The 16,814-nt window shown below is 34.7% G+C and overlaps 1 protein-coding gene across 1 annotated transcript in view; it reads left to right on the plus strand.

The window, feature by feature from the left end:
• Positions 1-16,814, plus strand: part of GALNTL6 (polypeptide N-acetylgalactosaminyltransferase like 6) — a 433,763-nt gene that overhangs the window by 191,140 nt on the left and 225,809 nt on the right. The window contains exon 4 of the mRNA XM_053976466.1: positions 8,818-8,984. Coding sequence (XP_053832441.1) covers positions 8,818-8,984 — 167 coding nt within the window. The remainder of the gene's footprint in view (positions 1-8,817; positions 8,985-16,814) is intronic.

A 16,814-nucleotide genomic window follows, 5' to 3' on the forward strand; every position in this document is an offset into this window, starting at 1 on the left:
GACTACATGTATTATTTCCCAAGCCTCCTAGATTTAATACATATGGCTGAGTAGATAAGTTTCTTAAAGCGTATTAATGATTTTTTTAAAATTTATAACATCTTTCCATAAGTGATGATGATTTTATGAGTCACTGTAAAACAAAATGAGTTTCGTAAAACAAAACTTTGTAGACATAATGTGCTTTATGTCAGTATAGTTTATTTGACTCTTAGGCTCTTCCCTTGGTTAGAGGAACTTTTTCGTTTGAAGGACAAAGCAAGGCAAATTCAGACTTCGATTTCTTCAGAGACAGAGAGTGCTACTGAAGAAACTGTACCTGACAGGCCAAAATGAGGCAATTTGACATAAAGTAACAAGCACCTAATTGAGCTCTATCATTTCTGATGAATTCCATGCTGAGGGAAGTCTACATAGAGCACAGGACTTTGCCTCCTTAATTCCCAAGACATGCTGATAATGCATTTAGTAGCAATTTCACAAACAATTTCTACTATACAATTTTTCTTCTTTTTCATGAAAGTCCTACTAATGTTTTGGAGAACGTTTATTTGTTCTAGTAATAATAGTGTTGTGACATTTATTGAAGCCCATACCCAGTAATGCCTGCTTGCTTCCCAGCTGTGAGTCACTGTGAAAATAAAGATTACTTTCCCTGCCATCAACTCACACCCAAGCTAATTTTACAGCCTTGTCAAATAGCAGGAGAAATTACTAGTTATCACTACTTAATCAGGCTCAGCTGACAAGACTAGATTGGAACAGAAACATGGTGTGACTGAAGCTTGTTGCTGTAAATTGAATACTTTGACATGCTAGGACAATTACTATGTAAATTTTCACTGGGAAATGTTTTGTTCTGGTGGCTTTATAGAGGTCTTGTCAGTACCTGGGGGCCCAGTGGGTGCTCTAGTTTCTTTTAATAAAGGCAAAGAAAAGGTCAAATCTGAAAAAGCAGCTTAGTTAAGAGAGCGAGAGCTGACAAAGCCAGTGTGGGGAAAAAAGGTTGAAAATCTCTTTCTGTTTTGCTCTAACTTTGTCTGGCACTTCCTATAAGAGGAGAAAATTAGAGGTAGGCTACTTTTATGATCCAGAAAGTGTTGTAGTAGGCTTCTGACCTGTTTCCTAAATCCAGCAAAGGGATGTCTGTGAGACACTTAACTTCTCCTATGCTATTATCTATCAGGGCAATTTTCAAGGTTGTTGATGTGTTTGGAAGGCACAGAGCTTCGTAACTGACCACAGCACTGCTAGTGGCATCCCTTAGTGTGCATAAAACATTGTGATATGTCTACAGGGTCAAGCAAATTGCTGCCTTTATGAATCAGCTTTTGCTGTCAAGTGGCTGGAATGGTGCCAGCACTGCTCTCCTTTCTCATCATTTTAGAAGGTCTATATTCTTTCATTTTGTCTGCTACAGAGGCAGGATATTTCTGCATGTTTCTGTTAAATGTGAAGCTGTAAAGAAGGGATGATTTGGAAGTTCTGCATCTTTTCTTAAGCTCATGTGATAAGGACATTTTTCTCCCCCCCGCCCCCCAAATATAAAGTTATCAGGGAATCCAACAGAACTCTTCTTACTCCTTGAAGTAAAAAATGCTGTTATTTGTGTCCAGTAGAGTAGGCAGACCTACGAAATGAAATCATAACTCTTAGGATTCTTAGTAGTGAATAAGAAAGAAGTGTAATTTTAACTCCTTTTCACTACTGTTTTTATGAATAGTCATCCTTTCAGGTTGTATTTTAAAGGTGCCTACTGCAGATAGCTTCATGGTGTTTCTGGGACAGTTTTTTTTCTTCCTCAGGCAGGTTAATATTTCAGAAATAGAGAAACCTCTTGCTATTTTCTTAACCTTCTAAAAGTCTCCCTGCAACTTTGAAACCAACTCTAAAATTGTTTTGCTCAGAAACTTGCTTTTGATTATTGTTTCAACCCCGCAGAAGAATTCTGTATCTCAAAGGAAAAATCAAGTCAATATTGAGTGTTTAAAGTGAGTTAAAGAGTGTGTCTGTGTGATGTTTCTATGAATAAGCCTTGAACTCCTGGAGGCAAGGGCCCAGCTCCAAAATCAAACTGTAGGAACAGCATGCAAAGCTGGTGAAAAGTTCTAATTTGTCAAGTTTTGTCAAGTTTCTAATTTGTGTGAGTTGATGGCAGGGAAAGTAATCTTTATTTTCACAGTGTGTATTTAAATGTGTATTTTTATTTTTTTTTTACTGTAGAAATTATTTTCAAATAAATTCTACCTTTTCTTTTTTAATAGTAATTGGGTTTCTAAAACACTAATGAATTACAAAATTGAATCATACATATGATTAGTGTTAATTATGTTTCTAATAAAAGGGAGAGAGGAATGAGATTCTTCAGACAGAGATTGATTTTCAAAGCAGTAAGTACAACTCCACAGTGTGGAAGCAGCTTGTGGACTGGTAGGTCGGGCCTCTGTTTGTAAAAATCTCATCCAGAAGTCTCTGAGGGACTAATTTAACGATGTAGGGCTATTCTTTGATAGGAAATACCAGATACTAAGTTCTGAAATACCATGGAAAGAGAGACTAAACTGATCGAGGATAGCAATATTTGAGAGCATAATTCAAGGTTCATAACTTTTGATTCATTATAATCTTGAAAATGACATTGTATCTAACTTATCAGCATATTCATCATTTGATGCCAGTTTTTATTTTTACACAGGTGTTGGCATTTATAAAATATTTTTGGCAAAGTCTACATTGCTAGTATTATTTAATAATTCTGAGTATTTGTGCAGTGGCAATGCATAATGCCCCTTGCATGTCCTCTTCTAAACTCCCGTTGCTCTGAATGGTAATGTCATAACTTCAGTAAGAAAATACAGGTGTGGGCTACTTAACTAGCAGGATGACTTTTGCTTATCATGGTAATTTTCTTGCTAAGTATCTACCAAGACATTTCAGGCATAACAGAGAAGTTATTCTGAGACTTAAGACTTCAGTAAAAAAGCTTGAAGAAATGTATTATTTATGCTAAGAAATTTTCCATTTTTCAGCCTTGGGTACTGAACCTATTATTCAGCATTGTCCCATGAATAAGTGCTAGTGTGCTGCGCTAAAATATGTTATGTTTAAAGACAATAAAAGAGGCATCTTTAGAAAAACTTCTGTTGTACATTACTAAGGCCAGTCTGTAGTATTCTGTTAAGATTATGCAGAAAAGGCTTCTGCTGAGTAGCAGCCCTTTTCTAGTTTCAATCGTCAGGTTCTTTACCCCCTTGAATAGTATTCCTGCCGTGAGTCCTAAATAGATACTGTTGCTTCTTCATCCTCTTATCCCCTCCCAAATTGTTGATTCAGGCATTTGGATACTGCCCTCTAGAAATAAATGACCTAGCTTTCAAAAGAGCTTAAAATAATGCCTTTTGGTGCCAGCCATTTATTTGTTTGGAAAAGTATAACCAAAAGGTGAGTAGTTACTTGACTCAACTTTTTCTGAAGAGTTTTGCATTTCTAAGTGTCTAGGATGAGAGCATTGTGTAAAAATATACAAATTTAAACTATACACTTTATTTAAATTAAAAAAGAGTTCACCTAGAGACCACAGTGGGCATCCTCTTCCCAATTTGCCTGTATGACAGGACCAGCCTGCAGAAGCAAATTATTTTGGTTTAATAGTTAACTTGCTGTTTTGTGTGGTCAAATGTGTCACTGTGGAACTCGGCAATAAAATGGATTCCCAGTCCTCAATAAGGAAAGTATTGGTAAGGGAGTCCATAAGATGATCAGTAGTACAGGCAGCACAGTACTAAACACTGGAGGCCACTGCCTTTTACAGCTCTTAAGAGAAGAGCTGGCAAGTTACTTGCATATGATGAGACTGTGTGGTGAAAGGACAAGAGAGTTAACATGCCCATACGTTGCTAGATTCCAGTCTTGGCTGTGAAATGGGCAAGCTGTTTAAATTCACCAGCCTAGTCTGGCAGTCTGTAGAGGTAGGAACAATCCCAAATTCATCCTCTGGAGAAGTCTGGAGGCCTGGGTCTATTCAGTTAGGATGAGCCAAAGGATGTGCAGATGTTTACTGCTACACTGCACTGGGTGCTGATGGTGTAGCATGGCACACGCCTAGAGATACAAGCATAAGTGTGAGCTAAGCTGATCAGGATTTCTTGGAGTAATTTGTGGAAGACAGCATCAAACCTTGAGCACTTAAGCCTCCAGTTCTGTGAATGATCACTTAGCAGCCACTAATGAGGAGACTGCATTAGTCCTGTAGCTGAACAAGGTAAGCTGAGGAAGATATAGTGTGAGGTTTCTGAGCAAAGTGAATGAGTGGTGCCTTAAACACTAAACATTAAAAATATTGCTGAACTGAGCTATTTGGTTATCTGAAGAAACACAAGTATTGAGGTAAGGATAAAAGTGAGGAAAAATATAATGAAAACAGTAGAAGACTAGTCAAATAATGTGTTCTTAGCATCCTTAAGTATTTATCTTCTTATCAGTATGGGAATGATGAGCATACATATGTAGCCAGGGCTGATTACAGAAAACACTTTCATGGAAATTATAGTGATCAAAGCCAAAGTGAAAAATCAGTTCAGTATACTAATTTCAGGTAGACTGATTTAGTTTTCTGCCCTCAATCCCAAAATTATAAAATATCATGGCAAGTTTTTCTTCCAAAACTTTGTATGTTTATACTAATATAGATCTCATTCAAACAAGCCATTTTATAATATATATGTAGAATGATTTAACAGAGTCAAATAACCTGTCTTCATCTTCATTTGCTATTTAAGTCAGTCTTGTTAGTGCAGTCTTCATATGTTATTTTAAAAGTTAATCCAGTTTAAAATGCCACTAAGGCAAAAGTCTAGTTATGATAGAAACAAGCTAAAAAATAATAGCAAATAATAAGTTCCTATTAAAATTATTTTGATACACCTAGTATTTGTATCCATTTTTCAATTCCCCACTGATTTTTTTTCTTTTTTAATTCCTTAATCAGAATATGATATGACACTGAAGCCCTACACTAATACATTTGCCTTTATCAGTTCAGCTATGATTTCATAATTAAGAGGAGAGCTTAAAGTAATGTTGATTGACATCGCCTACATTGCAATCTTTTCTACGCTGAGTTACATCTTGGAGCAAACGCTTACGTCACTGAAACTGGCTGACCTGCCTATCTGTCCATCTTAAATCTGCTAACCTTTTTTGAGTATTGACTTTAGGATTTATTTCCAGACCTTTATAGATTTTCTAGTCTTTCAAGCTTCAATGAAAGTCATTGTGCTTTTTGGACACTTCATTCTGCCATTCAAACTACCTGAATGATACTGTCCACATAAAGCCTACATTCGCCTAGGGTGCAAGTCATTTGCAATGACTTTATGTGGAGGATAACAATTGGAGTTCATGTGTGCAAGTACTGTAATTTGCTAAATTGATACAAGTTTGACAAAATTTTCCACCAAATTTTTTAGGCTCTGGGAAAGATATTATTTTGCTCAGAAGTAGTACAGAAATATTTCTGTAGGTAGTCAGTTCAGTTTCATCTTACCATAATTTACACAGTTTTACCTAATATGTGTGAGATTCTAGTAATCTTTTATACATAGCATTATTCCTTTCTTCAGCAAACCTTGCTTTATGTTTTATTTTAATAAATTTTGGTAAGATTGCATTCCTGAGGAAATACGAAAGAATCTTGAATTGCAATTTCCTATTTCTTTGGAGGCTCAAGAATTTCCCTGTTAAAACAAGAAGCAATGTCTGTAGCTTCTAAGTAGTCTTTTTTGCAGCCAGGGTATTTGGCATCACTTCTAAAACTCAGGAAGCACAATCATGGACTTGGAGCAAATGGTGCATGCATTATATATGTTTATTCTCATGAAAATACATAGCTTTATTCTCATGGTACATCCAGTGTCTGAGCTGTGGAGGTCTAACTGCATCTTTGTTGCAGTTCGTGGGCCTTTCCGGAGCATTACAGCTGTTCATCAGGTCTGTCCTGCAGCCCATCAGAGCACAGAGCACTGCCCTCTGCTACGGACAGTGTTGAATAGAACTCCAAATAAAATGGATTTCATGTTACGCTTTGTGAAACAGTGATCTTCTGTTGCTGTTAGAGTCTCATATCAAGAGAACAAGGGGCTAAAAATGGGCAGAATTCCCCTTGCTGAAGAAAGGCAAGTGAAACACTGCTATGAAACCTAGCAGAAAATGGTGAAGTTTAAGGTTTCATTTCTATGAATTTGAAATCTGGCCAGTTTTTGTTGGTTTTGTTTTGGTTTTGTGGGTTTTTTTTTTGTTGTTGTTGTTGTTGTTGTTTTTGTTGTTTTTGTTTTGTTTTTTTGTTTTTTTTGTTTTGTTTTGTTTTTTTTGGTTTTTTTTTGGGGGGGGGTTTAATAAAAGCACAAAAATGATATTTTGGTGGTTTGTGGCTTTTTCTAGAAATCAATTCACGTATAGCCTTTGCCATACAACTTTGCAATGGCAATCAAAAGCAAATGTAAATGAGGATTAAAGATCAAAGTTGAATAATGGAGAAATGTTAAGAAAGTGTTAGGTGCTTTTCTCAGATTCTAAATGTGGCTCTGTTTTAGATCAATATATTCAGCAGGAAGAATAGAATAGTTGTAGACTAAATCCATCAATGTTGCTTCTCCTTCTCAACACTTCGGCATAATGCAATTACTCTGAAACTGTCAATGAGAATATCCAAATCCAATTACCTACACCATCCTTACACACCTAAGGTTACAATATTAACCATGCAAATTTCAGTACAACTGCTTTCAAAAGGTATCTAACAATATACTGGATAACAAGATGCTGGAGGGGTGACTTTTTAAAAAATAAATGGCACTCTGATGTGTTTGGGTGTTTTGGGTATTTTTTTCCTCTTACTCTTTAGAAGTTGTTAGTCTTACATATGTGATGTTCTTTTGCTTGGTTTTTTTTTTTTTTTTTTTGGCTTGGGGTTTTATGGAAGTGGAAACTTACCGATTTTGAAGTCCTATTTACTGGGAGTCAAAAATGCTGAAGGAAAAAATTTTGCTTTCAAAAATAGCATGAGAATTCCGTGTATGTCTGATAGTTGCATTTGTTCTAGTCCAGGAAGCATCACTGTTGACAAACTGCTGGCAACGATAGGTGTTGGTTTTGATAGGTGGCTTTCTTGCCATCTGAAACAGCTATGTATTAATAATGGGCTTCATTTGTTGTACTTGTTCCTACAAATAAGAAAAAAAATTCTACTAAATTCTTTCACCGCAGTGGATTTTCTTTTTCTCACAAAATATTTAAATATACATACTTAGACTTTTCTGTCACTAGATAATGAGCACTGCTTTCTCCAGAAATTTGCATTATTGCAAAGCATCTGTCCATTTTCCAGTGTGCATGTATGTTTTACCAGTAATCTGCTTACTAAAATGTTTCCACAGTGCTTATTTCAGAAAATGGCTTTTCATTAAATTAATTCTCACTGTGTTTTAGGAAGAAAAGTCTGAACTACAAATGTAAATCTTATTTTTCAGTAAAGTATCTAAAACCTAGTTAGTTTATTTATAGCTACATAACAGTTAATGTTTTGCAAATACAACTATAGTAGCTATGCGTTTTTATTATTTCTTTGGAACATTTCATCAGTGTGGTAGCTGTATAATGTATTGGTAAATACTGATTTCTAAGTGACATTTATAAAGAGGAAATGCAAACTAAGCTGCAAATATATGTAAATCAAAACTATATAACATTTTTTGATATCCATAGTTATGCTTTCTGAAAAGGAGCAAAGATATCTATACTTTTTTTTTTTAAACCTAGACTTTGCAGGGCTAAACTTTTAATTTTGTTTGTTTATTGCAAAGCTGACAGGTTTCTGCTCCAGGGATACCTTTATCAGGATGTGACTTTCTTTTGAGGAATGAGAAATCGTTCAGTTACTTTGTCCCCAGAGGTGAAAATGCCAGGCTTTGTTAACAACAGAGGAATGTGTCCCTTTCTTCTTTTTTTCAACAAAATATGAAAGATGCAGTCCTATCAGTTGCAGTAATGTAAACATTTGTCATAAAATATTTTTGGATATTAGGAGACACTGATTTGCATGGCCATTATTTATTTTTGAGTGTTTTTTTCTTTCTGAAATGTGTAAACAACTCAATATTGAAAACAGTCAGGTTAAGCACTGATATTCCATAGCTGCTGTGCAATTAAGATGTTGAACATACAGTGCTTTCCCTTCAAAGATGAAAGCTTGTTTACATTTCCTTGTTTACAAGTCTGCACTTCCAGAATTGTGTGCTGTTTTATCTCTATACTTAATAGGAGCAGTCATTTTGGATCTTGTAGATGTGAAGTTGGAATTGTATGTGTGGATGTTGTTTTTCATATTGTAAGCACATATCAGGACAATACTGAATTGTTTTCTAGAGTTTATCTCTTTGTAGACCAAGCAATCATTTCAGATAAGCTTCATATTATGCTTCGGAATTCTTTTTGATAACAGGATTTGGTTTTTGGAAATGATGTCATAGAAGATATGTCATCTGTCATACTGCAGGAAAAAGTTTCCAGTGAAGGAAAAATAATTCTGGCCAGTTAGTTTTTTTCCACTCATTCCACTTAAATTTTGTCATTGTTCCTATTTATTCACTGCTGTAGCAATGTGTTTTAAACAATCCAGCTATTTTCACATGAAAGTACTGCTTGATTGCACTGTTGAGTTTTATGCCGGAAACCATGTTGGTTGAATGGCCTAAATGGATGACAGAATACGCCAACTCAGATTTTCAGCATGCTTATACAATTATTTTCTTGCCTCTGCAGCTGTAAGCACAAGGTGTACTTGGAAGCACTACCAAACACGAGCATCATCATCCCGTTTCATAACGAGGGCTGGACTTCGCTCCTGCGCACGATCCACAGCATCATCAACCGCACTCCAGACAGCCTGATCGCAGAGATCATTCTGGTCGATGACTTCAGTGACAGAGGTAAGGCCCAGATGGTGTTGTTTTTACTTGAAATTTATAGTGCAGTGTGGTCCAGAGAGAAACTAAAGAGATGGAAAAACAGCCTTGAAGTACTCCCTTTGATTGTTAGCAGGAATAAACATTTATAAGATGCTTTTGTTTGACTTGGCATGAATACTGAAATTCATGTCAAAGGGAAGAGAGACTGTCAGCTGTTGATTAGGCTTTATTAATGTTGTATGTTGAATATTACTGAAATACTGCAGATTTTAGTATTTCGTCATCTTTTCCTTACAATTCTCTTTTACTCTGAAAATCAACTTCGACCATTTTGGATGCAAATCATTAGCTTTTGATCATGAAATATTATTGAGCTAGGCAGATTCACATACTAGTACAAAATAGTCATACAGAGAAATGAGGCTCTTTTGAATGGAATGTGGAAAAAACGCTTTGGAATAGTTGATCAAAATTGACATCATTTATATATAGTAAAATTAAGAAAACTTCAATCACTTAATATCTTACGCTGCCATTACTTCTTGAATGCAGTGCAAAAAATTAATGCCTCAAGTTCCTTAAATGAATTTTAACAGTTCTTTAGATAAAATTCTTCCATGATAAGAATATGGAACTAGGAAATAGTTTGTTTTTTTTTTTTTTTCCAATTTCCGTTCATCCCTTAGCCATTTAAGCATGAAGACCGTTGACTTTGGTGTTTTGCAGCGTAGATTTTCTGTTTATTGAAACATCAGTTGCTGGTGTGTATGTTAGCTTTGTTCTGAATAGCCTGATAGCAAAAGAGAGAATTGTAACATTTGCTAATGTTTTACTTAAAAACTTTGTCTCAGCTAGGAACTTAGAGAACCAAATTTCTGGCCTGTTTTAAGCCCTTGGGTGAGTGAGAGAAATATTAGTAGAGCGCTGCAGTAGCAGAACCATTTTTGTAAGATTTTTTTTTAACTTGATATTTCAGGGTTTAGAAAGATAAATGCTGCACACATCTATCTTGCCCTCTCATATTTGCTGGTTTACTTGTAATATGTCCTTTGATGAACTGCCTCTCGATCTGTAATGCAATTTAAGTGAAATTGTAAAGTGAGTACAGTTCTGACTAGTCTATGATTATGAAATCTAGACCACAGATGAAAGTTTTTGAAATCAGACCTGGAAAACAGGCTGTTTCTGCAGGCTAACAATTTCCTAGTAGTAAACAACTCACAGTGAAGTCTGTAAGTTGGTTTTATAAGGTATCTGACAAGTAGGAAAGCTGGTTTGTTTTTTTTTTTTTTTTTTTTTTTTTTTGCCTTTTTTTTTTTTTTTTGGCAGAAATAGCAACTGTAGAGACCATGCTTGCTCAATATGGTAATATTGTAGCATTTTTTAAATGAAGAACATAATTGCTATTGTTGATGCATTTTAAAATATGCTAGTGTTTTGTAAAGCTTATCTACTTCCAGGTTATTAGAAAAAGAATTAATGCCACTAAACAGGCTCTTGCTCTTTCTTGCATGCTCTAACTTAATTTCTGCTGATTGCTGAAAGTAATATTATTGCTATAACACTATAAAAATCTCCATAGCCTTCTTCATTTCCAGTTATATAAAGCTATCTGACTTTTCATTAGAACAGTTTTCAGCTGGAAGAAGTGGTTCATATAGCATAGGAATGTTTAACCAGAGTGTTTAATATAAGTTGGAAAAACTGAAAGAAATCTACAGAGCTGACTTAAGTGAAATTGGACATAGATGCGTGGTACCAATAAAATTATTTACTTCTGTTTATTGGTTTTATTAAAATAAAGTTCAGAAATGTGAATGGTTGCCAGTTTTGAGCATATTTGGTACTGTATATTTTAAGAAGAGAACACAAGAAAAATCTGCTGCAGTCTCTACTCTGAATTCAGTAACACTGAGGTCAGATGAATCATTTTGGTACACCTGAAGTCAGTTTAATTCTTGCATTTGTGATCCTCTAGACTTTACTTAACTTGTGTTCTCTTGTGCTCTTTTTTTCTCTTCTATGAGGTGGCCACACATAATAGAGTTGGATTATTTTATGTTAAGAAAATGTTTCACAGTTTTTATGAACTGAAAAACAGTTCATAAAATAACCTGGTTTTAAGAAGTGGCAGATTCTTTTACCCTTTAGTTACCTTTCTGAGACAGATAGGAGTAAAGCAGCATAAAAGATATTGAAGCCAGATTAGGCAAAAAATTAAGTTTGTGTGTTCAGTTGTTGTCAAAACTCATAGAATCATTGCAAGCAAAGTTTGCTGCTGTGTTGAGGCAGTATAGTGATTAGTGATAAATTCATATTCTTTTTCCTTATTGTATAATTTCTTCATGAAGCTGGAGATGCCATAAAGCTGACAAATGGTATTATTTTGTGAAATCAGTTATATGTTATTAAAGTGATATGTGTATGCTATTCTTGTTCCATAATTTCATATTATAAGGGAAAAGTTTTGTTAGCAAGCTAAGCATCATGTGTAGATAGTCAAAAGTGAAAATGAGGTATTTCAATAACAATGGTATTTTAAAAGTAGTGATTAAATAGCAAACACTTTTCTCTAAAGTTTTCTATTAATCCTGCTGCTCCTTTTTACAAACATCTTGGAAGTTATGAAAAGGCAGTTCCTATTAGAAGCAGTAAACAAGAAAAAGAAGAAATTTGAAAGCTGTATAAAAAGACTTTTAAAAAAAAGGCTCCAGCATTTTTCCTTCTTTTTAATAATGCTATTATAAATACTGAAATGCACTGAATAAAACTTTTGATAACAAGTGATGAAAATGTTTTACTGAACAGCTAGATTTGGCTGCTTCATCTGCAGAATAACTTGTATGCCATCATTTTATTCATATGCACTCCTTTGGCTTTTATGATCAAAACCAAAATATTTAGATAGTTCATGCATAATATTCAATATAAATTATGACATTTAGATGTTATAAAAGTAAAAGGACAGCTACACATCTTTAAATATCAATATAATGCAGACTAAAGGCTTGGTATTATGAGGGAGGTAAGGAAATGTTATGAAACATGAAAGTGCAATATTTGATTATGGACAGATTTAATATAGAAAAAACCACATGAATATTAGAAGTTACCTGTGACAGAAGGAAATGTAGATTTAAATATAGGTACACAGTTGCAAGATTTCTTTATTCATGTAATTTATAGAGAGTGTTTGTATTTAAAAATGGTGAACCAACATGTAGAAGAAAAATGTCTGATTTAGTGGAACTCCATTTCAGCAAAAGTAACAGCTTTGATTTATATTGTAAACACACATGGCAGAATGTTGGTGTACTGGTGAACTGAAAGGGGACTGAATCTGAAGTTCGTAGGTGCTCTAACAAATGAAAAATAAATACATTGTCCCTTAACAAGCTCTATAAAAGAGAGGAAAATAATAAGCTTCTACTCAGTTTGCCTTAGAATGCTGTGGATACAATAAGAGTACATTTTAATTATGTACATAATTTTACATACTAAAGCATGTGAAGTGTTTCTGATTTTGTGATGAATTTGGGGCTGCAAATCCAGTATCTGATTCATATAAGCCCTGTATTTAAACTCAAAGTTCAATACCTATCAGTTTCAGTGTAACCTACCATGGAAAATCAACCTTTATATTGGAGATACCAACACACCTCTATGTCATTATCTGCAGTGGCTTTGTGTGCAGCTCTAGTTTTGTGATTCTGGTTTCTGTGAAAATGAGCCTTGTTGAAAGTAGCTTTTTCTGGGAAGGTTTTGGGGGTTGCGTGAAGGTTGTTTGAAATGAAAGGTGGGGAGGATTGGTTTGCGGGTTTGACGTTAAAGATTGGGTGTTTCTTGTTGACATAGTTTGCTCTGAAGTCAGACAGATATCTGAAAAGGGGTAAGAAGCAGAGTACTAAGAAGCAAAATACGAGCAACAGTTTTAAAGGAAGGGGCAAAATGAAAAAGAAAGCAAGTTTTCATTGGTTCAGTTATGGAACAGCTTGCATTTACAGAGGAGTACTAAAAATTCTAATTAATGTTTTAAAACTTTGGGGAAACATAGATTTGCATAATTCATTAGTTAAACAGTTCATGTAGGTTGCCAACATATGATAGATTTGTACATCAACTTTTATTTCTTTTTATGTTTCAATTACTTTATTCTCAGAGTCAGACTTATAAACTGTTACACTGACACAGTGTATGCCCATGAATGTAAAGTTGACTTACAAAGGATTTTGACTTTATGCTGTAGTTCTTGAACCAGTACAGCACCTATTATAAGAAAAAATAAACAATGCCGCAGCCAACAATAAATTTATTAGCAGTAACAATTATTTGGCAGTATTTTAGTTTGAAAAAAACCCTCAGATTTGCCAAGGGAAAAAAAGAACTTGAAAACTTATTAGCCTACAGCTTCTTCCTCAACTAGTTCCTGTCACTGGCAATGAACTGGTTTTTTGGTAGAAAAAAACAAACTAGGAAATTTTGGTAGAAAAATATAAACTAGGAAATTTTCCTTCATGTTGATGAGCCAGTCCATTCTCATATTGCTGTCTATTATGTTCTCCTGTGTCTGTCCCCTTGCTTAGGTCTGTTTTCTGCATCATTCATTTGAGAGTATCATGGTGTCTCCTATCAGGCACCATATGGTTTGTGTCAGACCTCTGAATAGGCCAGTTTAATAACATGGAAGTCAGTGTGCAAAAGCAACTTGTGATTACTTCATCAGAGCTGTAGTTGGTCAGTGAACTTCAGTGCCAGTAATGTGCTTTTTTTTCTGTGAACATGGAAGATGACCTGATGTATACCTGGGTTTTTTTAAACCGTAGTTCTGTAAACTACATTGGTCATACTGTACAATAATGGCAGAGTAAGAGAAGAGAGTTTGTGCTGAAAGCAAAGCAATTCTGTCAGAATATCAGATTGCACCACTTTCCACTGAAGGAACACATGCTATTGCATGGAGTTGAAATTCCCTGTATTTTGTTTGTAGACAGTTTATGTAACATGTCATAGAAATGCGAATGTATGGATGCTTGGCTTCAGATCATGGCTAGATGTAACTTTCTGATGAAATGAAAGGGAAAGCTACATGGTACAAATGACTGTCTTGTCATAGGAAAGCTCTGCTATAGACAGAAAGTGTCCATATGATAAAAGCTCTTGGCTCCAAAAATTGCCATGTTAGGCATAGCTCATGTAAGATATTATTTGTGAGAAAGGAAGGGTAAATCTATACACAAATCTGGTAGGTTTGTAGACAAATAGTTATACCTGAAGCACACAGCCTTACTGGCTGGGAAGCCTGTTGCTGCAATCAAGTAATTAGACAAAGGTAAAGAGAGATGTTTTCTGCTTAGTGAAGAATTTGTAGTGGCTTTGCACTTGCTTAATGCAGCATCCTGGAAGCCAGAGTGATCCTGGCAACTAGAGTTGCACTGTTCATTTCACTGATAGCATAAGCAAAACTTTCCTGGAGCAGAGTTTAATACAGCAAGGTTTTCAAATAATGTTGACCTTAATATTAACATATTACTGCATCATGTGTACTACAGCAGAAAAAAAATTCTTAGCTTTTAACCCTATGTGAATGTCAGTCTCATATTTTAAAGTGATTTTAAAAAAGGAAAAGGCCAAATAGAAAATGAAACTAATTCAGTTTCAAGATGTCTATATTGACTAGATATCTAACTAAATGCAGAATTTACATTTTCATACTTGTGATATTGAGCTATAAAATGCCTCTTTCATTTCCTCTACAATTCACTCAGTTACTTGAATTTCATGAAACTTGGACTTGCTTCTGGTCAAAATACTACCACTGTAAAAAAGTACAACTTAGAACATATCTGTGCATAGATTGGTATAAACTGACTTGAATCTGTAATACCAAGTTTTCTGTTCTTCACTCTACATTCTCAGTTTTGATAATTTAACATTATAACTTCTGCTGTGGAGTTTTTCTTCTGAAATTATAGAGTACAAAGTTTTACCTTCAGCTCCTTGATGTACCTTCAAATAGCAGTTTCATTACTGAATGCATTTTGACTTGACAGAATGGCTTTACCAGTGGTAAAATAAAGGGTTGGCCTGAGGTTGGTGAGAGTTCAGCTTAGAAGAATAATGGTCATTTTTGAAGGCAACTGCAGCTTGTCTCAAAATGCATTTCATTTCCTGGAGTAAAAGTATTGTCAGGTTGTGAGAAAGTGAGAGGTGGGAAGAATTTCAAATAACTGAAGTTTTACACTTTACCTAGAATTGAGAATGTGTCTGCATTTGGATAAATTTAGGAGTATCTCCCACATCCTAATGCTCCCTGCACTCAGGGAACTCAAATATAACTTGGCTGTAAAAATGAAAACTCCAGTGATGAAATATTAATGTGAAAACAAGTTCTTACTTTTCACATGGTTGATCAAATTGGTTATAATAGATAAGTAATTTCACTTTTGAGTACGTGTGGAGTCAGAATATGAAGCTTTTGTTTCCACAAGCTCTATATTGGTCAGTCTATCTTTTGTTGCCCACCCTATGAAATGTTTGCTGGGTGTGCATTGTGCCTCCACACTGCATCCCTTTTGTTTGTGAACATGTGAGGAATTCTTGAGATGGGAAAAAATGAGTAGCCTGCACTTAGCAAGATTGCATTCTCTGGGTGTCAACTTGTAAAAACTGTTATCCCGTGCTTGTTTCAAGTGTGGTTCATGAGATACCTGAAGTAAATCTGGATTTAAAACAGTATAGTTACTCTGAGTAATCTTGAAATAATGGAAGTACATATATTCATGTGGCAAATGTTTCTACTGCATTTCAGCTTTGGTTTACATTTCCTTAGAATTAAATTGAATTATGGCTGCAATGACATGTGGAATACTCAGGTTTGATCTTGTGAACAGGAAGGAAAATTTCTAACTCTGCAGAAACATACATATCTACATTGGCTTTTCTCTGAAACATGAGCTGTTTACTTTCTGCTTGAAAAGCATTGTTACATTGCAGTAACAGACTAAACAACTTGACAAGAGACTTGAACAATTAGCTCAAATTATCTTCTTCAGCTAAAGTTAATGAACTATGGAAAAGATGCACATTACTTGCAGAAAAAAATTGAAAAGATTATGTTCTTATGCATTTTCTTACATTTCTTCATTTCTAAGTTTCTTCTTAACATATTTATCTTTATAAGCTTTAAGATTTCTTTTGGCTTATTTGCATGAGGCAATTCTTAACTAGTACTCCAAATGTACAACTTCCACAACTTCACTGAGTAGTGTAATGGAGATGTTAACTAATTTTTGCAGCTTCAAATGACATATCCCCTTTATAATCACAGTTAAAACCTGCAGACAGGTGATGTAGGATGGAAGCTGAAGTCTGTTGCTTTGGATTTTTTCAGACATTCCATCTGATCAAATTCAAACTGATAAATTTTTCTTTTCTTGGTGGTGCTTTGTTATTAGGAATCAGGAGAACAGGCCTGAGATCTTATAAAGAATTGTTTTTCATAAGCTAATCAAGTAGGTTTTGCTGTAGTATCAAGATAAAGGATTCTTGCCAAATACTAGCTGTTATTTAGAAAATGTCTTTTAATTAAAATTGAAATTTATTCATGATCCTTTTCATGCATGAGTGTTGTTTCAATGTTATCTTTAAATAACTTATTATCTTCTCATTGTACACAGAAAGAGATTGCAATTTTCAGTTTTCAAACTTCATTGCAGTTTAATAAAGTGCGACAGGCTTTCAAATTGACATCCTAGTAGTCTTTCCAAAGGTGGTAGTTTGTTACAGTCAAGGTTGCCTTAATTGCAACATTTGAGTTCATCTAAGTAGAGTTTAAAAATATATTTCACCTTT

The sequence above is a fragment of the Vidua macroura genome, chromosome 4, assembly GCF_024509145.1.
Source record: "Vidua macroura isolate BioBank_ID:100142 chromosome 4, ASM2450914v1, whole genome shotgun sequence".
In the NCBI taxonomy this organism is placed as follows: domain Eukaryota; kingdom Metazoa; phylum Chordata; class Aves; order Passeriformes; family Viduidae; genus Vidua; species Vidua macroura.